Below are 21,746 nucleotides of genomic sequence, written 5' to 3'. Positions count from 1 at the left end.
AAAAAGAATGATATTTAGAAATCGAAATAAATTTCTAAGTTCCACTTCTCTGATTGCGTTCAGAGAAACGTGAATTTACATAAACATCCGCAGTCTAGTAATAACTTTGTGCGTATGTGTCCCGTTAGTATCCAGGTGATTTAAAATTATTCTTGCAGTGGTGGTGACCTCCCGTGGTAGATGAAATATTCGCAATTGAACCCGGCAGAGTTTCGCGATTACCGCTAATTACTATAAAGATACAGTTGTACATATTACGGATTGTTGGTCGGTTAATAAATCAGTAAGTTCTGTTCAGACTTGTGACTGAAAGCAAAGTGCAAAGTTACCCCGATGCTTCTGCGTGCTGGTCTGTTGTGTGACGTCGTACTGTCTTTTAATAGTCAGCCCCTGTGACCGGTTTTTCCGTCGTTAACAAGACACCGTTGTACGTTGAGACGCGCCCTCGTCCGACCTTGAAACCTATAATCGTTCATAGCGTTCGATGTTCGAAATATCGTCTACAAAACTATTAATCGTGCTCCACAGGTTCGAATCTTTTTTGTTTTCTTCGGCGCCTCGTTAACAAGAAGCAACAGTGAAATGGCAAAAAAGACGTACGATCTGTTGTTCAAGTTGCTGCTGATCGGTGATTCCGGAGTTGGCAAAACTTGTATATTGTTTAGATTTTCGGACGATGCATTTTCAACGACATTTATTTCTACGATAGGTAAGGGACGTTGTCCAAATAATTATCATTCGTGGATTTCCTCGATCAAATTATCCATTATTGTGAATTTTTTTTCCGTATAGTAGGTTATGCTACTAAAATAATGATATTGTAAACTGAAGTTAATGAACAATAAATAATTGAATATTGAAGTGTGATTGTCTTATTACGTTAAATGCATAGAGAAATTTGCGTTTCTGAATTAATATGTTGACAACATTGTCATCAAAGTTGATTGTTTTATGTAAATAAATGCTATTACACTGTGGAGTATGTTAGATATATGAACAATATGCTTTTTGTCACTTAGGTATCGATTTTAAAATCAAGACAGTGGAATTAAGAGGAAAGAAAATCAAGTTACAGATATGGTAAGTTGTGAAATATTAAATTTTTCTAAACACTCCTTAACCTCTATATTTACAGGGATACAGCCGGTCAAGAAAGATTTCATACCATTACTACATCATATTACAGAGGTGCAATGGGTATTATGCTTGTTTATGACATTACTAATGAAAAGACATTTGAAAATATTGTTAAATGGCTGAGAAATATTGACGAAGTAAGTATGATTGCAAACTTTTTTGTCTATACATAAATATAATCATTTACAAACGTTATTTATTTTCTCTTTTTAATTAATTTCAGCATGCGAATGAAGATGTGGAGAAAATGATACTGGGGAACAAAAGCGATATGGAAGACAAACGTGTTGTTAGCACAGCAAGAGGGGAAGCGGTAAAGCAGCTATAATTTAAATTGTATGTAAGTTACAAAAATGTCAGGAACTAATAAATTAATATCCTCCTTTAGATAGCACGAGAGCATGGAATCAGATTTATGGAAACATCTGCAAAAGCAGATATTAATATTGATCGTGCATTTAATGAATTAACCGAAGCAATATTGGAGAAAACTCATGGAAAGGAACCACAAGATGCTCCTGATAGAGTAACGGTTGATCGAAGGGTGGAAAGGAATTCTAATCGGTGCTGCTAATCTTATATTATTTATTTTAACAGCGCATAATATACTATATATCAGCTCGTGCCACTCAAAATAGATCTGTGGATAGATTTAGAGCATAATTTAAAAAAGCATAATAGTATAATTAAACTCTTCACAACACTGCCTAATCAAATTCGATTGAACTTGTTTAATGAGATTTCTGATAAAGATATATCTAAATTTATTTCAAAAAATGTGAAAGGAAGTAACTCCAATTTGAAAGTGAAGTTTTTTAATTATACCTGGATTTCAAAGGGTGGGTTATAAATGCTATTTGTCACATATATGACTGTATACTTATAAATGTACTTATAAATGTGTCTATTGCATGTATACAAGCATTAAGCTCCATCACAACTTTTATAAAGAACACAACAAATCAATAATATATACTGCTGATGGAGCTTTGTTTTCCATGTGAAACTTCATGCGTTGTTGCACGAACAAAGTCAACTAGGAACAATTTGTTTGTTAGGAGGCTGCAATTTGTTACCATAATGAGAAGAGTGAGAATGAATGAGGGCTTTTGATCTTAAAAAAAATCTATGTGAACATTGAATGCTTTTTCATACGGACATTGCACTACATTGCTTATTTACATTTTAAGTTAAAATCTAAAAGCTTAAGTCCAAGAGCTTTTATCCTACTTGTGTAAGACTAATTTACTACAAATATAAATATTCACGATTTCGAAATAATTGTTTTTGTTTTCCTTTGCAATACATTTAACTTATGGTAATAGATACTTGATAAAAACTGGCTTTATACATAATATGTCAATAGTAGTGTTAAGAGTAATTATCACAATACATAAAGTTTCGGTTTTATAATGTATTAGTAAAATGATTAGTACTTGTGATAGTGATTTTAATACTGGTATCGGAATATGCATCGAAAATATATAGGAGAACGAATATACGTGGATCGGAAGTGTTTCAATATGGCCAAAAGGGACAATCTATGATAGAAGTGCACGCATATTATGGGGAAATTTAATCAAATACTTTACAGACATTATGCGATAGTGTTTACAATACCCCATTTACGGGAAGTAATCGAAATAAGTAGACCATACGTTGTCGAAGATATGTTTCCCCTAAATTATTTGTTTAAAGAAAATGCAAGGAATTAAAAACCTTGTTTCTACTATCGATTAATACTAAACAGAGGGAAGGTAGAGAAATTTAAATATTTTCGTATTACGTTCAAAATTTCACTGTAAAAAATATACACAAACTTTGATATAGAACGATGACGTTATAAACAAAGCGAATATTTTATTTGTGAAAACAAATAATATATAGATATGTATATGATATATAATATCCTATAATCCATATTTGTAATCAATTGTATAAGAGATAGTAATCGTTGTATCATCATTTTTTAAAATACGGAACTAGTATCAGTTGTTTACTAGTACTTTTATCTATGATGAAAACGTACGAATGGTTCAATGTTTGTCAGGTTTGGATTATTCAGTTCTCACGTGCGTTCCCAAGGATTAGGATTCGAGTTCTCTCGTCTGGAGGCCAAAAATTCCAAATGTAACCCAGCAGAATTTAGAAGCCGAAAAATCCAAACATAACCCACAAAAAAGCGTTTGGAAGGATTAGGATTGAATTTTTCCCAAAAGGAAAGTATGGAAATCGCCGATGCAATATTAAAAATGTCAGTCACAAAATGCAGAATAAAACGAAGGCCCCCTAGCGATCAAAGACTGGACTATACGCACATTTTTTCTCAGCTGCTGAGAAATAAGCGTATTCAGGGCGGAACGGAAAATGTGCATTCGTACCAGCAGAGGGTAAATATAAAGAAAATATACAAAATGCTTGAAAGTTTCACTAAATATTGGAAATAAATTGCTTTTTACGTTTTGTTTACAGAAAAGCCTCTAAAAAGCACACAAACTAAAAAATGAGATTGCAAAATAATTAGAATGGCACTAAAGTGTCACAGTTCCCAAAAATTCGGAGAAGTGATGTGAAATTCCAGTTATGAAAATAAGTGCCACCACCAACAAAATTACATCGATTATAAAATCGGTCCAGAAGTTTGTTCGAAATTTTAACTCTAAAAAATTCCTGAAATATGACGTCATTTTAAAAAATCGCTAAATTCGTGCCATTTCCTATGACGTCATGCTCTCCTGATACAAAATCGTCGAAAACTTTGGTCGAAATCTCGAAAATTTAAGTTTCGGCAAATTCCTGGAATGAGACGTTATTTCAATTTGGGAGTCAAAAATCTTCAGTATGGCCCTTGAAAGTAGATATAAAGTCGTACATTACAAGTTTACGTCTTGAATATGCATTTGAAAGTTGAAAATCTCAAAAATGGCCTCTTGAAAACGCATTTGATCTATATAGAAGCAGACAGTAAATTATTAAATAATGGTATAAATAGGGGAAAGTTCACAATTGACTAATACGTATAAATATAGGAATAAACGATATTGCGATGTGTACGCAGCTTGTAAATATAGATGTCAATAAGGAAAACAATAGAAATACGAAAACGAAGTTTTTTTCGCTAAAGTACATATTTTTAAGCTGCCATTTAAGATCTCAACCTACATGAATAATTTATTAATTTTATATAACATTTGGAAATACCGTGGAGATAAATTAATGATTCGATCGCTGTAGATAAATTATCGTGCAGTGGTAAAGCTGCGAAACTCAATTTTCACCCTCATTTTAATGCCGCAAGATGTTTTAGTCAAGCTACTAAGAACTTTCAAAGCGATAGCAAATCGATGAAATTAAACTGGCGATATTAAGAAAAATCAAAGCAAAGTAGTTAACTTGTAAGGAAATAGGATATAAAGTAATTATCTTATTCGATATTCATATTGCATATAGCGCGTATTTCCAGGCTTCTCGCATCCTTCTCTCAATTTCTATTACCGATGGATTCTGTTGGACCGTCGATTTATCGATCAATTTCAGAAAACAAATTTTACAGTTTGATCGTACGCTTTCATGCAGCGTTCTCTTTCGACACGATTACCCTAAATATCTCCAACCGCATGAAGCTAAAAGATTTAGGCGTAGTGTACGTTTATTTTGGATGATCGCGACTGTGATAGATATCGCGTAGGCCAAGGACAGTTTCACTCGTGTTCCATGACAAATTCAGAAGGTTAGCTAGCCTTTTCGCGTAACGATGACACGGATCGAAACGTGTACGGGGCGCGCGACTGATACTGGGAATGGTGCGGGCTCGCGCGTCCGCTAGCTGGATTCGTTTCCCGGGACGGAACGTTCTCGTTACCTCGTGATAACGTCACTTCGGGCATGTGTAGAAGGGTGAAACTCGACTTAGTTCAATACCGGACGCCGAGGCGTTCGGTCCGTCTGAAACGTTTGAGATTTCTACTCGGACGGAACGAATTACAGATTACATTTGAGACACGCGTTTTATTCGTCTGTGCGCGACAGAAAGTCCAACCAAATTTTGAAATATAATAAAGTAACTTCGTTGCTGGTTGTTCGCGATATGCGTATTTTTAAAATATTTCTAGACTCGCGCATCCCCTTCTGGTATATACGCAAACAGAAAAAAAGAGAACTGTTTCACCGTTGTTCCTCGTCGCGGAAAGAGAAACGGTAAGATGAAATTCCGAACGATACACATTGTATACTTAACCGAGCCTATCAACGTATCGATACATGCTTCCTCTTTTCAAATATCGACGATTTATCTATCGGCCGTTTTAATTTCGTTAAAAAATCTAATTTTCCGTTAAGCTTGCTGCTTTCCGTTCTTCGATAAATTTCACTTCGGATGGAAACGCGGTTATTCTCCTTGATCGAATATACCAATTAATTCGATCGTTGATACTCGAATATTGTAATGCAATTGTCGTTTGTCGCTGAGAAAATAATACGTCAGGCTGTGCGACATATAAATATTGTATCAGGTAGAATTGGACGTTCGATTTCTTGAAATCATTGGTACGGATTGGGACAGGATTGCTCCTCTTTCAAAGCTGTTGCAACCCTGCGATTATTATACATTGATAATTATAGGGAATGAGTGACAGCAACCATGGGCTATTGTTTGCAAATATTTTCAACGTCGTTAAGTATTAAATGTAGCGGAAAATGTGTTTACAGCAAATTGATCTACCGTGATTAAAGGATTCACCTTTTTTTACGAAAAGATCGTGCACGCTCTAGTTGTCGCCGCTTACCACATTCTGTGGACGCTGGAGACACCGATATCGATATTTCCGCGCGTTTTCCGATAATTCGCCATAAATAAACGAATAAATAAAGTTATCCGTGGATAATTGAAGGAAATGGAGGAATTCCGTACCAATGATCGATGTACGTATTTTGCGTTTTCATCGCCAACGCGTCGTTTTGACAAAAGAAAAAAGTAGACGGAAAGAGGAAAAAGGGGTAAAAGTGAAAGAGAATGTCGCTTATACGATTAGGAGGTTGTTGCAGTTGAAATTCAAAGGACATTGGCATTTTACCGTGAGGCCAGTCGAGAAAAGAAAATTAGAAGAACAGAAGAAAAATTGTCTCTTTCGGTCTCGATCTCTCTTTGTTAAAGTCTGTTAAACGTAGGGCTACGATAATAAGAGAGTATAACGGTACGTAGCTGACGATACGTCGTACGATCCGTTGGTGGGGCGGCTCCAGATTTTTCGGTTTCCGGATCTAAACGATCGTTTTATCCCGTACACAGCGAAGATACGAAAAGAAGGCGAATACGGAGACAAATAGATACGGGTCAATAGGTTAGCTGCTGAGGAAAAAAGCGAGCAGCGAGTAAGCTACGGGGCGAAAACGGTAAACAGGGTGGTTACAGGCCCATGGCCGGGAACTCTTTTCGCCGGCTTTGGTCGTGGATCTCGATCATGATCCTGCCCGGATGTTTGTTTTCTTTGAATGGTGAACAAGTTCCATGCGTTCCTTATTTGTCGGATACGATCGACGAGAATTACAACGATAGCAAAGCGGAAGTAATGCTTTTCTTAAGAGAAGATTGCAACAGCGAGACGAATACCACCGATATGGCCACGGATATTCAAGACTATTTCGATCGATTTAATTTCGACGTGCAGATCACCGTTATACCCTTATCGCGTGAGTATCTCACTAATACGCAGCATCCTTCTATTCGTAAATTCTTCGCCACGCTGTATCCGTCCTTGTCACGCATACATAAGTAGTACATTGCTACGTTTCCGTGTCTATCGTAACGGAATCTAAGGGATACAACGTTTCTCTCTGCTCCCTAGTGTCGTGCGAAACGAAAACTTGGGGTCTCGACGCTCTGTTACGTGTACTTGGTGAAAGAAGAGCAAAAGCTCTCGTAGCCGCTCTTGACTCACCTATGTGTGAAGTTACCGTTAAACTCGCGCATCTCTGGAACATGCCGTTGTTCACATGGACTTGTCCTTTGGTAAGCGAATTAAACACCAAACAGTAACACATACGCCCTCTTCGTTTCGATTCTTTCGTTCCCAACGTTCTATGTACATAAGCAAGTAACTTAAAGCTAATCGTAAGTACACCGTACAAACGTTTCGACCGATATATACGTACGCAATCACGGTAATCGTTTCAGAAAGACTCGGAGGAAAGGCAAGTTTCATCGATCGTTAGGCTGTCGCCGTCGTTACCTATGATAGCGAAAGCCCTCGCGGAGATGCTGATACACTTACAATGGAAAACCGTAGCGATAATAGGAACAGGTAAATTTTTATTTCTGTTTTTCCTTTCGTCGGTAATATCGTGTAATCGCCGTTACTTTACACTTCTGAATCGACGGAGATCTGCGGAAAAAGCAGCCGCGCTATCGACCTTAACGTCCGAGTTCAACGTCAAATTTTTTTATCGCATCGCATTCCACTCATCCTTGCCACTCAACTGTTTTTCTTTCGAAATAGTTCATCGTTAAATCGTTCGCACGACGATTCTCGGGAGATACTTAAGGTATCCCGAGAATCTCGACTGCTGCTGATACTTTTCGACAGATCGAAGAATGATCGACGCAGATGATACATATAGGCGGTACACTCAGGAAAGAACTAGACTGTATATCTTATTTGCGGAAGTGTATCTCGTATCGTATACGTATCACGCGTATCGCGTTAGCGTTTTGGATAAATCGTAGCGCGTTTATACAACGTTGCAGATGATATTCTTTTCGAGCTCGCCTACGGACGAGTATGAAATTACGGGTGAGTAAATATACGTACACGATGTTACAGATCACGAGCCATGGATGAGTCTCGAAAGAGCATTGTTGAACTCTTTGCAAAGTATCGGAGCTGTAGTACGACGACGCGCGGTATTACCACGGCGAGCTTCTTTCGAACAAATTCGAAAAATTCTTCGCACCGTTTACAAGGTTTCTCGCAGAGGTGAGGATCACTTTTGTACTCTTTTTTTTTTTCGTACGTTCCAACTTTCGATCGAATTGCTTCGGCTTTTGTTGGTTCGTCCAACTTACCTCGACATCTTTTAAAACGCTTTATTAAATGCTTATATATACGTATATCGCTATCCGTGTGTACACCGTAACGTGTTAATGCGATTCAAATGCGATTCACGATTTCATTTTCGATTGCACGCAGTTACGGTGTTATGTCTACCCACATCCGACGAAGACGGATTAATAACTCGTGTCCTCTCCGAGATAGATAACGTACAGCAATCCTCTAATTCCATGTGGGACTCTATGACCGTGATTGTTCATACGGAAGACGATGACCTCTTTCTACCATCCGGAAACACTTCGATTTCTTATTTCGATTCAGCAACGTCCAATGTTAACACCCTGGCAACTCTAACACCCTTGAATCTCTCTGACTCTGCCTTGAACGTGTCCTACGAAACGACATTTGACAACTACGATGACAGCGTAACGGTAGCAGACACGTTGGAGGAAGCGGAAGAGCAAGAAACCAGACAACGACCATGGAATAAATCAAAAACAAGTAACCGATTCCACCCGCCAAGAAACTTGAGCTCGACTTTTCTAGAAAGATTGATCACGATAACACCCCTCGATTACAGGTACGGTCAAGTTTTATTCAAACTGTTGCCACCTTCTACTTATGTAATTTATATAACGCGTGTACATGTATAACAACCTGTTGAAGATGGATGATAAACCGGAAGCGTATGCGTTCTTCTACAGATATGACGTAGAAAAAGTATTCGAGGGCGTAGAACGATATATGGTACCGACGTTGATGGACCGTTTGAACGAAACTCTTAATATCTTAATGAACGACAATTCTAGTATAAATGCATTCAATAACAAGATCTACACGTACGTTATGCTGGACTGGCGTGTTGACGCCTGGAAACCTATAATGATCACCGTGGAAGGACGTGAAAAATTGTTTGTTCGAAAGTTATCGACGAATGCGGTGGCTTTTCGTAATATGAATGACACTGATCTTCCGAGATGCAGCATCGATGTCAACGGGATTCCCTTTATCGATTGTACAGGTAAGAAGGTAACAAAAAATAAATCGACTAGTATTATCTTCGTATCTGTGTTTTTTCGTTGGAATTAAAAGAGATGTTCACAAAGCGGCATATAAAATTAGAATTTGTCGAGAAACGTTGGCTCAACGTATCGTTAAATTTCGTTAAATCTAAGTATCCATATCCAAGATGATTGGATCGGATTAGGTGAAATTTTTTCATGAATTTTCTAAAATATCCACTTTTACAGAGAATACTTCCGACGAATCAGCATTGCGTATCGCACATATCGTGACTATCATCCTGGGATCGCTCTTACTAACTGTGTTCGCGATATCGGTCGCAATCTTGATTAGGTAACGAATCGATCTATAATATACATCTAAAGTACTATTTTCCTTGGTATCTACCGAGTAACCACGACTTATCTCGTGTAAATGTCATCAATGTGGTAATCGAAATATCCTTTGAACCTCAGAAAGAAGTTGCTTAAGAAGAGAATGTCCAAGGGTACGTACAAGATCATTTTAACCACGTCGGATTTCGTATTTCCTCAAGTGCCTCAAGTAGATTCCAGAAGGGTAAGTTGATAGTCAGCAATGCGAATTTCATGTATATAAAATTTCCCACGAGGAACAAAGTTGACGACAAGGTGTGTAGGTGGATGAGGGTATCGAGAGAATGTTATGCTGTTGGTTGCAACAACTGCAAGAGTTTGGTGGACCCGAAGTAGAAAAGCCAGATCTACTTCAACTAGGTAGCGTATCTTCCCTGAAACCATGTTTACGAACTAGCACAGGAAATTTGACGCGTCATAATTTCTTGAAGGATCCTCGTGCAAGATACAACGTGAGTATACGCGTATGAAATTAACGAATGAATACGTATTCGTATGGATAGAGATACCTGTAATTGTCTATCCGGGACCATGCAAGCAATATACAATTTTCTGTTATGTCGCGTTCATGGCAGGGTGACTTTGTGCAACTGAAAGAACTACCAACTCAGGGTACGTTTGAACTGAAAAGCAAAACTATGGATGTATTGGCCATGGTAAGAATATTCTGCCATTCGACGATATCGTCGACTATTAACATCGAGATGAGATAACAGGCGTTTGACAATAGCGTCTTTTCTCTATTATCGATCGTAGATTCATGGTCTGCGTCATGAGAATCTCAATCCTCTGATAGGATGTTTGAATGAACCGACAAGACCGTGCCTTGTTTACGAATATTGTTCAAGAGGATCGTTGGAAGACGTACTGGTGCAGGACGAGATCAAGCTCGATTGGTCCTTCAGATTATCGTTCCTCACTGATCTTGTGCGGGTAAATAAAACAATTATTTGCAACTTTTTAACACATTGCGCGCGGCGCCCTGTTCGCTCAACGTGCTTCCAAGATCATTACATTATTAAACGCTTCAAGAAACCTTTATACAACGCATATATACAGTTCTTAATTTCTCGAGCCACCGACACGCGCGTATGAAAAAACATTAAAGCGAGATATCCCGTAACACAAAGTTCGGTTTGCTATATACGAGATACCTCGTGATCCATACGCAATGTGTTAAATTATACCGATATATTTTCGAGTATTCTGATTTCTGATTTCTGTTTAAAGGGTATGAGATATCTTCATGGTACACCAGTGCGTGTACACGGTTATCTTACTTCGCGAAATTGCGTCATCGATGCTCGCTGGGTTCTCAAGGTAACCGATTATGGACTGCCTGTTTTTCACGAAGCACAAAATATCGTTCCTCCGGCAAAAACCGCTAGGGGTATGACGTTTCCCGTTAGTTTTTTTATGCAAAAGAAATGCAAATTTCGAACGACGGAATAACGGTTTTCCTAACGCGTTCGCGTTTAGATCTTTTGTGGACGGCACCCGAACTATTAAGGCAACCAAATCTTCGAAAGAAAGGAACGCAAGCCGGAGATGTCTACAGTTTTGGTATTATTATGCAGGAAGTGGTAGTCCGCGGAGAACCATTTTGCATGCTCGCTTTGTCCCCGGAAGGTAACTAACGAAATGTAAATCCTTTATACCGACCGTACAAGTTTCTCCATAGAAATTTATATACACCTTTTCTATATGCAGATATCATCGAAAAAGTGATGAAACCACCGCCACTGATTCGGCCGTCTGTAAGCAAAGGTGCCGCGCCACCGGAAGCGATAAATATCATGCGTCAATGTTGGGCAGAAGCAGCGGACATGAGACCCGATTTTAACGATGTCCACGATCTCTTCAAGAAGCTTAATCATGGAAGGTAAATGATTATTACGTTTGCGTATACCTAGCCGTTCTTAGCGCTACTGTAGATCGTTGTTCGTTTCACACATCTAGTTAATCTGTATCTGTAGAAAAGTCAATATCGTCGATACGATGTTTCAAATGTTGGAAAAGTATTCGAACAATCTGGAAGAGCTAATACGCGAGCGCACCGAACAACTCGACATGGAAAAGAAGAAAACGGAACAGCTATTGAATCGAATGTTACCCAGGTAAATAGAGATGTCTTTTGTCTTTCATCGCACGTCACCTCGCCTCCGCCCACCCTACTTCTCTCTCTCCTCCCCCTTACCTTTCTTCCTTTGGTACAGAATCGAACAATAGGTGTATAGATGTACCTATATTTACCTATTGATATTTTAAGATTGGCGGCGTATCAAACACGCAATGACCTTTTAGCTCTGTTGCTGAGAAATTGAAGCTGGGCATGCCCGTTGATCCTGAAGAATTCCGCGAAGTAACGATCTATTTCTCGGACATTGTTGGCTTCACGACCATCTCTGCGCACTCCACCCCGTTCCAAGTAGTCGACCTTTTGAACGACTTGTATACCTGCTTCGATGCCACGATCAACGCATATACCGTATATAAGGTGATGGAATACAAGGACGCAATAGACACAGTACATGGTCGATAAGTCAAAGAGCGTGATCGATTTTTATTCGACGATAAGAAATCTGCGCGGAAAATATCGATACGTATCTGTCGTCGTGTTCAATGGAAAAGAAAATCATTCTCTTTCTTCGCCGTTACAGGTGGAAACTATAGGAGACGCTTACATGGTCGTAGGTGGCTGTCCCGTAAGAATACCAGACCATGCTTCTCAAATAGCTACCATGGCCCTCGATTTACTGCACCAAAGCGGAAAATTCAAGTTGAAACATCTGCCAAATACGCAGCTGAGACTTCGAATTGGCCTTCATACCGGTTAAGTATGGCCTTACACCGGCATGGCCTTCATACCTATTGCGTTAATACATATATGTACATTTTGTCTTAACGGCGTATCTCGATTACGTAAACGTAGGCCCCTGTTGCGCCGGTGTTATTGGCCTGACTATGCCAAGATACTGCCTTTTCGGTGATACCGTTAATACCGCATCGAGGATGGAGTCTACCGGCGCACCATGGCGTATCCATCTCAGCCAAGTGACAAGAGATCGACTGATTCAGGCGGGTGGATATCAGATCGAATACCGTGGACGGACGGAAGTTAAAGGCAAGGGAAAAATGCCTACTTATTGGTTACTAGGGAAACAAGGATTCGATAAGGAACTTCCAAAGCCACCCACGCTCGGGTAAGCCTTTATACTCGTTTAGTTCTTTTATTTCTTTTTTTAAAAGCCACCTCTATACATATGTACAAAGTACATGCATATATTTATGTCCATAATGTAGAAAAGGAAAATATTTCGCTCGTTTCTCTACCTATTTATCTCATTTACTTATTTCTAGATAATTCTATCGATCCGATCTCTATAAGTCTATCTGGCTGCCCTGTCTTCTCTTTACCTTTTCCCCTCGTCTTTCGCTATCGACTCGATCGTCTCGTTCATCGAACATCGTCGCATCTAAAACTATACGTCCGACAAATTAGAAGATACGGTTGAACGTCGATCGTCCCTCGTCGATCCTCCTTTCCTCTTCTCCTTCTTTTCTCCTTCGAATATTCAACGTCGTTAAGTGTGTGCTAACGCTCATTGCATCTGCATCGTATACTTTGATTTGGTAGATCTTCATTGGAGCCGTTTGCTTTTCAGATTTTTAATGCTTTTATCTGTTGCCATTCTGCCGCCATCTTCAGGGAAAACCATGGGTAAGTGAAAGATCGGTAAATACGATAATGCAACCGTAAGAAATGGTCAATTGCGTTTTACGTAGGTACACGGTACACGCGAAAATGGAACGATCGCGTGGATACATGCGCGAACATACATATACGTATGACAAAATGATTTCTAAGTAAAATACCGATGTTCAATGATAAACGCGCACGTATCCTCGAATACGGATAGTATAACGGACAAGCGATCCTTCCTCATATAAGTCTAATAAGCATCCGATTAACGACTAATTTGATATTTGACGATTTTCGATTTCCCACGCCAAAGGCTGAACGAGAGTCTAATATTTGAGAGCTCGATGAACGAAGAAAACGTCGTATCGGCAAACGGCACGCCTATATCCATGGCTTTGTCTTGCGAAGATACAAAGGAGGAGGACGAACGCAAAAACCCTAACGAATGTCGCAACGTAAACGTCGACGATGGCGATACAGCCAGGAATATCGATAAAAATGCAGAGACGCGTAAAGTTGCAGTGTCCGTGCACGATGAACAGGTTCACGATTCGAGTTCTTCCTCGAAATCAGCGCCAGTTTTATCGTCGAAGATAAAACCGAACGAAAAAGAGAACGACGACGCGAATCCAGCTACCGTCGTCAAAAGTACTACCAGCGATACTCAAGCGCCTCTAGGAACATCTGCTATATTTTGTCCGGAAACAGCTGTTCTTGGCGCATCTACCACTTCCCTTACGTCGATTTCAAGCTCGGCTACGATTCCTTATAGACCGGGACCGCCAAGACATCGAAGAATAGCCGGTTATATCGACGAGAACGACTTGAGCACGCCATACAATCATTACAGATGTCTGTCTCCGAACGAACATTATGGCAAGTCTCGATATTTGTCGGCTTTCTCTATTTAATCTGAAACTATCAATCCAATTGACCATCCATTCGATTCTCTTAGGAAGAAGCACAGGTTGTCGTTTCTTGAAGAGGCAGTTCAGCCTAGATCGGCCCGATGAAACCGCCTGCCTTGGTTTCAGCGAACCGGCCAATTATCAGCCGCAGCTTCAACACCATCATTATCATCAGCAACAACAACAAAACACGAATACGGCAGCAACAAGACTGTACAAACAGAACAGCGCGGGCGCAGCGAACGACTTGGAACGTATCGAAGAGGTTCCATCTACTCCGGCACCTCTTCTTCAGCACTACAGACAAGCCGCGTCCGTTTCTCTTTCCGTCGAGTCTCTGACGCTTCGTTGATAAATGTTCCATTTTAGTTGGTCAAAATGTCGATCAGTGAGCACCTGCGACTAAAATCTCACAAAAAAAAAAAATATGACAATCGTCACGAATATTCGTGAGTCATCGGATATGCTGTATAAACGATATTACATTTCTAAAATGATAAAAGAACAGTCGTGTCGGTCATTGCGAAAATTAAAAATTGTATCGGTCCTCTTGGAATTCTTTCTTACAATTTTACGATACTGATAATAGATCGACGTTTGATCTATGATCGATCGCTGATTACGGTCCCCAAGTATAGAGAAAAGTTTATACCCATTATCGCGGATGACAATCTCTGTTACATAGACACGCATACGCGTACATGCAGGCTTCGCGTTATGTTCTTCGCATAGGAAACGCGTACAAACTCTGTAATTTTGCGTTTCTTTCGATCCGTATTTGCTCGGTCGCTTCGCTTCGTAAGAACGGATACGAGTCGCCAATGGCATGCGAAACGTTTATAAAAAGCGAACGTTGATTACAGAATCGATTCTGTCGTGGATGAAAGTTGATGCGTAAAAACGACGAGGCTTCTTTTCCAAGTTATAAATAATTTAATCCTGCGCTACGAATCGCGTTTGTACACGCGCAACCCACCTTATGCCAGTGCAAGTAAATACTTACTTGCACATTCGATCGAGCGACAGGGAATCGTATCGTATCGCGATATCGCTTGCCAGGCAGGGCGCCTCGACGAAAAATATTCAAGGCGCATAATCGTATCAGTTCGGATACGATCGACTGACGAAACGAAATTTTAATGCGATGCACGCGTAACGGTGCATATATCGTTGTAAAAAAATTGAAGAAGACTCGCAATACCTTCTATTTTCTTATTCAAAGAAAGGTGAACGCATACGAGTCGTATAAATTTGCGGTAATTCAGCGTTGTAAGGTAGTGTCTTATAGCGCACATCGCATCGCATCACGTTTGATCCGCCTACTTGCTGAAATCCACAGAATCGTAAATAAGAACTCGCTCTATAGCATCGTTTAAATATTCCGCGTTTAAATATATTCACAGTTATGGGAAATTCTACCACGCGCCGCTGTTAAAGCCACTACACGCACCTGTTACCTACCTGCTGTCGCTTACATTTCGCACACAGATTATTTGATAAAAATTTCCTTCGAGATCGACGAAATTTTATTCCTAAAATGTTATTCCGCTGTACATCTTTAAGTTTCCAGCGTTCGGCTCGTTCATTTCGAACGAAGAAAGCGAGAAATATTAAATGTACACCGGTGTAATTAATATCGTATAATTGATATCGATGTCGTTCGAATTGCCCACTTTTTTTTTTATCGATAACCCGATACAGTTGATTACGACTTGGAACGAAACGTTGCGTGTTTCTACGTAAGGTACATAATGCTGCGAACAATCCAACAAAGCAAAATCTCATCGTTAAGATTGTTCTTAAAAACCTTGCTGAAATGAGACAACACGCGAGACGAATACTTTATTACTGTAATAGGATTGCATGCGATTTGGCAAGCAACTAAGCGTATTCGCACCATTTCCGTACAGCAAGAGAAGAAGTTTATTATTTTCTCATGAATGTGTGCGCTACATCGTCGTCCCTGAACCGTCGTCGACAATAATTCAAAAATCTATGATATAAAGACGTAGGTATTTCTCTCTCTCTCTCTCTCTCTCTCTCTCTCTTTCCGATTTCCAATCGTGCAATTACCTATCGTAAAGATTAATTTCGCGAATTTTTCGAACGTAACGTGTACTTTGAGATTAAGGATAAGAGGATTAACGAACCGAACGATGCGACGTTAAACGCGCCAATTAAAAATTGCGTGCGTGCGCGACCTCACACGCAATTAATTACGATAAAACAGCGCGTGCAAACGTGTTTTATGTGATCGTGCAATAATTTGTGTGTTAGATGTACGAATAAGTGTATATAGCGCACATAATGTATAGATGGACATTTTATAATGTTGCAAGCGTTCGTGGGCGAAAGATTATCAGGAGATTGTCAACGAATGTTTCGCATCGCGAACCTTATAACACGTATATATGTATATTGGAAAGAATTGTGATCGATAATAAGATGTAAAAATACGAGCGTTTATTTAACATCGAGCCATTTTAATCAATCATCTGACAAATGAACCGCGTAATTCGTTCTACGCAACGATGCGGCTAAGAACGGTGCGATAAACTGATGCAAAACGTGGAGCAGAGCATACACATGGAAAGTAAAATTTGATCGATGATACAGGAAAATGAAACTCTTTTTCTATGTACTCCTTTTCTTTTCCCTTTAAGATAATCAAAGTGACGATGTTACTTTGTATTCGTCCTGATGCAATAATTCATTTTAAGCAATAAAACAGTATGACGATATCGCGTCTATTTAAATTTTAGATCGCCAGTCACGAATACAACGTCGAGCATAGTATAAAATATTGTTTTCTTCTATTGTACGATGAGTCTTGAACGTATGCATAAATACATAGGTGTGCGTGTGTACATGAGAATAAACCAATACGAAGACGTTTTGATAGAAATTTCCTGGTACTTTACAAACTTCTTCTTGTTGGTCTATGGCCGGCTATTGGATTATTATTTTTGGCCAATTCTACGCGATTGCTTGCACCGATCCACGATTTACATTGATATTACCAAGGCCTGAATAAAAAAAAATTTAGGAAACAGGAATAAAATTCGATTAGCATATGAGACACAGAAAAACGGCGACTTTTTGCTGTAAGTTACGCTTACCCATAAGGAGCAGATTCTCTGTATTCGACATGTACCGGTTTAAAAACCGGAGTTGGCCTCTCGATTATTCTTTCCACGAAGACAGGTTTGTCAACGTATTCGACGTATTTTACGGATGCTGGAGGACTCGACACGTAAATATGGTGAACTTCTGGAGCCGTCTTGTAACCGAGCTTGTACCTGCGAGTGATAGAATAAAAGTAAGATATTGAATCGAGCATTTCGTGGATATCTTTGTAAATATCGAGACCGATACATCCGTACAATTTTACATTCTTAACGTTCTTAAGTAAAGGTTCGCTGTACGCATGGAAATATCGTTCTTTTACCCTTTCACGGCGCCTAAGCCGAAGCCCAAGAGTCCTGCGCCGATAAGCTTTTTCTTCAGCAAAAGCGTTCTTTTTTGCCTGTTCAACGTAGCGCCCGAATATTCTTCATTTTCTAATTGACCAACAGATTGATCGAGAATCGAGGAACGGCTCTCTGTCGATGGTAAAGCGTCTTCTTTGGCTATTATACATGGTACGATATAACAACAAACAACGGCAAGAACCGCGATGCTAATTGGCTGCATCTGGCGAGAAGAAACGAAGAAAGATCACCGTTACTGCCGTCAAAAGTATCTCGCAATAAAATAATTACGTTGCTTGTGGATTTCTCGTTGCCTTACCGTCGTATTTCTTTATATTTCGTACGAGGGGCCTAGGAATAACGTTAAGCGTACAGAGAGTACGTTTTTAACTCGTATGGTACCTTTTCGATAGCCTCCTTTGATTTTATATAGAGCCCTGCCTACCTTCGAAGCAACGAATTCTCCCACCCACTCGAGCGATCCGACTTACGTTCGTGTTCCTTTTTAAATGTTACACTACTCCGTTCTCACCACGTTCGAACCACTTGCGACACAACGGTGAGGTGAAAATATCGGTGAAAAGCTCTTAAAGCTCGTAGCGTCTCCGTATTACGATACTCGTCCCTTTCGCTATTCTAAGCTACGTGTTCGTACAATTTTATAAGATGCTACTTTCTGCATAAAATGCGCAACGAATGTGAATCGCGATTCTTTTTATCGTCTATCAACGATGTACAAAAATTCACACGCGTATGTTACAATACGCTAACGCTTACATTATCGCTTAAACGTATCGTTGGTAGCATATCTAATTTCCGTGATCGATTCTAACGGCTGAGCTAAAAAACGAGGAATTTAACAGGATAGTTAACACATAACGATTAAGCTGATATAATTAATAATAGACATATATATGTATATATACGAGTCGAGGGGAACAAAATCGATCGATCCGCATATCGAATAATGTATGTATGTTACGTTTGTTAACGTAACACCGGGTCGCACCTTTAATCGCAAGTGTCGCAAGTTTAACGAACAATCGCCGAATAGTAATGAATCCATTTCTATCATTTTCGGTTTACTTACATTTCCAGATGTCAATCGTTCGATGAATTAGGTAACGGAATAGCGCGTGACAAGAATATCGAATACGGATCGCAAAAGAAAAAGGTTGCAAAAGTAAGAGAAAAGACGGATAAGAAAGTGCTTGCTTTTACAATGCTTCGAGTCATTAGGTATTCGTCGATGGAAATCCATCTCGTAACATTTTTAACAGCGTGCTTCACCTTGGTATATGAACCGATTGATCGATTCTTCTCGTACACGAGTTTTCCCGTACAATCAAATACTTAAATCTATCGCTGTACATTACGGGTTACGACATCGAAACATTCAATTAGCGAATAGTGCGAATAAAATAAACGCTGAAAAACTTGACGCCATGGATGAAACGGTACATTTTAGGAATACCAGGAAGATGGCTTCTGTTCCCTTCTTTTCTTTTTTTTCCCCCTTTCTCCTTCTTTATTCTCGTACTAACCGTGTACGTACGTATTTAAATTATAATAAATAACATTTTGTATTCTTTTACAACTAAATTATATTAGAAACAAACTTAGAATATATTAAAATATATAATAATATATTATTTTAAAACATAAAAGACAAGTTTTGATACACCAATATCTTCTATAAATAGACTTTTTATCGTGTGCCGAAGTAATTGCCTGAATAACGATAAAATTATTTTCCAAAATTGTTATCCTTGTATCGACGAATATTAGACGCTAATACCAACTTGGTCCGTAAGAGTATGGCTCATAGTGATAGCTTGAGTATCCACCTCCATAACCGCCGCCAAAACTATATCCAAAGAATTCATCAAAATTATATATGCACGTTAAACGAGAAACATGATTGACGGTAAAAGAAAACTACTAAAATAGATAAATATATATATATACATATAGAATACCATGAAAATATACTTACTAATTAGCTTTGTACAAACCAGCTCCAGCAATTCCAGCACCAACAAGGGCCTTTGTTCCAACGGCGGCACCGCCCAATAAAAGCGCTTTTTTACCAACTATGGCTGCTCCCGCGAGCAAAGGCAAATAATGCACAGGAGCTCTTTTCACGCGAATCGCTTTTCCTTCCGCAATCTGATCATCGCGTATAACAGCGAGACGATTTTCTACGCGCGGAATCGATAACGTACGAATCGGATCAACGAGCAATACCACCAGTATAAAAAAATAAAACGACTTCATCTGGAAAGCAAAGACGACGAAATTAGAATTTTCCATGTGATTACGAAAAGTGGGAAAGAGGACAGAAAGAGGGGAAAAAAGAATAAGGAAAAGAACGTGGAACCGAGAAGATATGGAAATTTGTAAGGAAGAAAATTGTAACAGAGAATGGTAAAAAAATCGTTACTAACCTCGTCAAGATTGACAGACTTGTGACAAAGAAAATAATTCCGGTGCTTGAAACCGCGCGAATCGCTTTTATATATGAGAAGCGCAGATTTTATCCCTTCCATATCATTAACGTCTGTTTCTAGTTTTAAAACCGGAATTTAGCAAATCTCCTTCCTCCTCTTCGACTTATTAACAGCTATCTTTACTTAGGTGTATCCCCCTTCCTTCGATCGGCACGACCAATTAAAATTACCGAATCTCTTTCATTACGTTCTTCCTTAATTCGATGCCACGATCACAGCGTTTATGCATTTAATTTATAGACGGGTGTAAGCAGAATTAAAACTGAGAATTGGATATCGTGTATGAAAGACGACGCTCGTGGAGAATTCGAAAAAAAGACTACGGCACAGCATGCTAACTATCGGCTTTCACTGAACAGTGTAAATAGCCGATTCTCTAATTCCATAACCTTGAAGATTCCAATAGCGGTGTACGAATCACGGAAGAAGGCAGAGCGAGATGAGTGGAATGAAATGAATCATCTTTAGAGAATCGTATGTAAAAACGCTTACGTATACGATATTACGATTATCATTTGAAATTTGAGAGGATGATTAAACCAGGCATATTTCACGCATTTATCCAGCAATTATGCGATGTCGAACATCTGTAACGACGCGATAGCGATTGTTACGTACCGTACGATACGCCTTTTCAATGTGTCGAAAACTACCTTTATCAGCAATAAGATAGTAACCGTTACGATAGATGATAAATATCGATAATATCGAAAGAGATATTCTCGATTGGTCGAAGAAGGAAAGTCGTACGTTTACAGATGAAAATCGAAACTTAAAGGATATAGGCTAATCTGTAACGAGGCGTGGAGGAAAGAGAAAAAAGATCGTAAGAGCGTGTTGGCAAAGGTTGATCTAAACGATGAAATGCCTCCTAAATCGAAACGAAAAACACGGAACAAATCAAACGGTGCAGAGCAAGATTTCAAACGAGAAACGCTATTACGTGAACTTAAGCTGAGCGCTTTGAATACGGAACGTAATCGACGTTACTGGAGAGAAATGCTTACGCGTGTAAGAATGCCGGATATCTCGAAAAAGATAGACATAACTTGGCAAATTCTAGAACACGCCTTTGACTTCAAGGACTACAGGTACGATGCGATGTGATAAACGATCCATTGAAATACATTATGGATATCCCCTGTATCTTTACAGCATCGGCTTATTATTGGATAGTCTGCAAGAAGCTGAAGATCAACGACGAACGGTAAACGGTGCTCACGTAGAGATAATCGATCGATCGTTAAAAATACACGAAACTCGACTGACAGATGCCGACACGCTCTTCTATGGAAATGTGAAAACGGCGTTAGCCGATAAAACCTTTCAGTTTGAAAATATCAATTATTATCGAAATAAAAAAGAAACTGCTTTACGAAAAATTAACTTGTTCTTAAATCATCGAGGTGAAAATGCAACGAATGTCGCGAGAAGTACTGCCATTAGTAAGATATATTTCCTACTAACGTTTTCCATGCTCGCAGAATCATATATCATTCTCACACGATTATCTCTCTCTTGATTACTAAAAAGGTACCGTATTACTTTCGGGACAACGATTTCAGACATTAAATT

At 39.2% G+C, this 21,746-nt stretch overlaps 5 protein-coding genes and 2 long non-coding RNA genes across 17 annotated transcripts; 3 read left to right on the top strand and 4 right to left on the bottom strand.

Moving 5' to 3' along the window:
- Positions 1 to 134: 134 nt before the first annotated feature.
- Positions 135 to 2,418, top strand: LOC126928828 (ras-related protein Rab-10). Of its 3 annotated transcripts, none has more exons than XM_050744677.1 (6): positions 135 to 283; positions 529 to 709; positions 1,020 to 1,080; positions 1,136 to 1,274; positions 1,361 to 1,450; positions 1,526 to 2,418. In XM_050744677.1, exons 2-6 carry the CDS (start codon positions 583 to 585, stop codon positions 1,709 to 1,711), a joined length of 603 nt encoding a protein of 200 aa, XP_050600634.1. In that variant the 5' UTR covers positions 135 to 283; positions 529 to 582; the 3' UTR covers positions 1,712 to 2,418. The 3 variants fall into 3 exon arrangements, with proteins under 3 accessions (XP_050600634.1, XP_050600633.1, XP_050600632.1); XM_050744676.1 differs by having other exon boundaries at positions 142 to 427; XM_050744675.1 differs by having other exon boundaries at positions 142 to 709.
- Positions 2,419 to 3,359: 941 nt separating this feature from the next.
- Positions 3,360 to 4,925, bottom strand: LOC126928857 (uncharacterized). Its single transcript, XR_007716967.1, has 2 exons — positions 4,010 to 4,925; positions 3,360 to 3,933 (listed from the first exon to the last, which is right to left on the bottom strand). It is a non-coding gene; the product is annotated as an uncharacterized LOC126928857 (long non-coding RNA).
- Positions 4,926 to 5,077: 152 nt separating this feature from the next.
- Positions 5,078 to 16,932, top strand: LOC126928777 (retinal guanylyl cyclase 2). Of its 9 annotated transcripts, XM_050744519.1 has the most exons (23): positions 5,079 to 5,334; positions 6,181 to 6,329; positions 6,425 to 6,825; positions 6,981 to 7,144; positions 7,310 to 7,436; positions 7,956 to 8,108; positions 8,322 to 8,763; positions 8,888 to 9,204; positions 9,434 to 9,539; positions 9,662 to 9,764; positions 9,844 to 10,032; positions 10,156 to 10,236; positions 10,337 to 10,513; positions 10,811 to 10,970; positions 11,060 to 11,209; positions 11,291 to 11,462; positions 11,557 to 11,697; positions 11,885 to 12,077; positions 12,241 to 12,412; positions 12,513 to 12,783; positions 13,290 to 13,301; positions 13,597 to 14,159; positions 14,239 to 16,932. In XM_050744519.1, exons 3-23 carry the CDS (start codon positions 6,552 to 6,554, stop codon positions 14,541 to 14,543), a joined length of 4,272 nt encoding a protein of 1,423 aa, XP_050600476.1. In that variant the 5' UTR covers positions 5,079 to 5,334; positions 6,181 to 6,329; positions 6,425 to 6,551; the 3' UTR covers positions 14,544 to 16,932. The 9 variants fall into 9 exon arrangements, with proteins under 9 accessions (XP_050600478.1, XP_050600477.1, XP_050600471.1 ...); XM_050744521.1 differs by lacking the exon at positions 6,181 to 6,329 and having other exon boundaries at positions 5,078 to 5,334; positions 8,451 to 8,763; XM_050744520.1 differs by lacking the exon at positions 6,181 to 6,329 and having other exon boundaries at positions 5,078 to 5,334; positions 8,388 to 8,763.
- LOC126928856 (uncharacterized) lies at positions 6,724 to 7,396 on the bottom strand. Its single transcript, XR_007716966.1, has 2 exons — positions 7,288 to 7,396; positions 6,724 to 7,213 (listed from the first exon to the last, which is right to left on the bottom strand). It is a non-coding gene; the product is annotated as an uncharacterized LOC126928856 (long non-coding RNA).
- LOC126928841 (uncharacterized) lies at positions 16,633 to 19,181 on the bottom strand. The gene is made up of 4 exons (XM_050744692.1): positions 17,981 to 19,181; positions 17,640 to 17,884; positions 17,311 to 17,490; positions 16,633 to 17,217 (listed from the first exon to the last, which is right to left on the bottom strand). The coding sequence occupies exons 2-4, from the start codon at positions 17,882 to 17,884 to the stop codon at positions 17,208 to 17,210; spliced, it is 435 nt and encodes a 144-aa protein (XP_050600649.1). The 5' UTR covers positions 17,981 to 19,181; the 3' UTR covers positions 16,633 to 17,207.
- A 123-nt stretch (positions 19,182 to 19,304) lies between these two features.
- Positions 19,305 to 20,390, bottom strand: LOC126928837 (uncharacterized). Its single transcript, XM_050744687.1, has 3 exons — positions 20,109 to 20,390; positions 19,658 to 19,938; positions 19,305 to 19,528 (listed from the first exon to the last, which is right to left on the bottom strand). Exons 1-3 carry the CDS (start codon positions 20,208 to 20,210, stop codon positions 19,453 to 19,455), a joined length of 459 nt encoding a protein of 152 aa, XP_050600644.1. The 5' UTR covers positions 20,211 to 20,390; the 3' UTR covers positions 19,305 to 19,452.
- Positions 20,391 to 20,882: 492 nt separating this feature from the next.
- Positions 20,883 to 21,730, top strand: LOC126928830 (uncharacterized). The gene is made up of 2 exons (XM_050744678.1): positions 20,883 to 21,262; positions 21,327 to 21,730. Exons 1-2 carry the CDS (start codon positions 21,036 to 21,038, stop codon positions 21,691 to 21,693), a joined length of 594 nt encoding a protein of 197 aa, XP_050600635.1. The 5' UTR covers positions 20,883 to 21,035; the 3' UTR covers positions 21,694 to 21,730.
- The last annotated feature ends 16 nt before the right edge of the window (positions 21,731 to 21,746 follow it).

Source organism: Bombus affinis, chromosome 2 (assembly GCF_024516045.1).
Source record: "Bombus affinis isolate iyBomAffi1 chromosome 2, iyBomAffi1.2, whole genome shotgun sequence".
In the NCBI taxonomy this organism is placed as follows: Eukaryota; Metazoa; Arthropoda; class Insecta; order Hymenoptera; family Apidae; genus Bombus; species Bombus affinis.
Note: the sequence above shows the minus strand (reverse complement) of the source record. Positions and strands in the feature narration are given on the sequence as shown.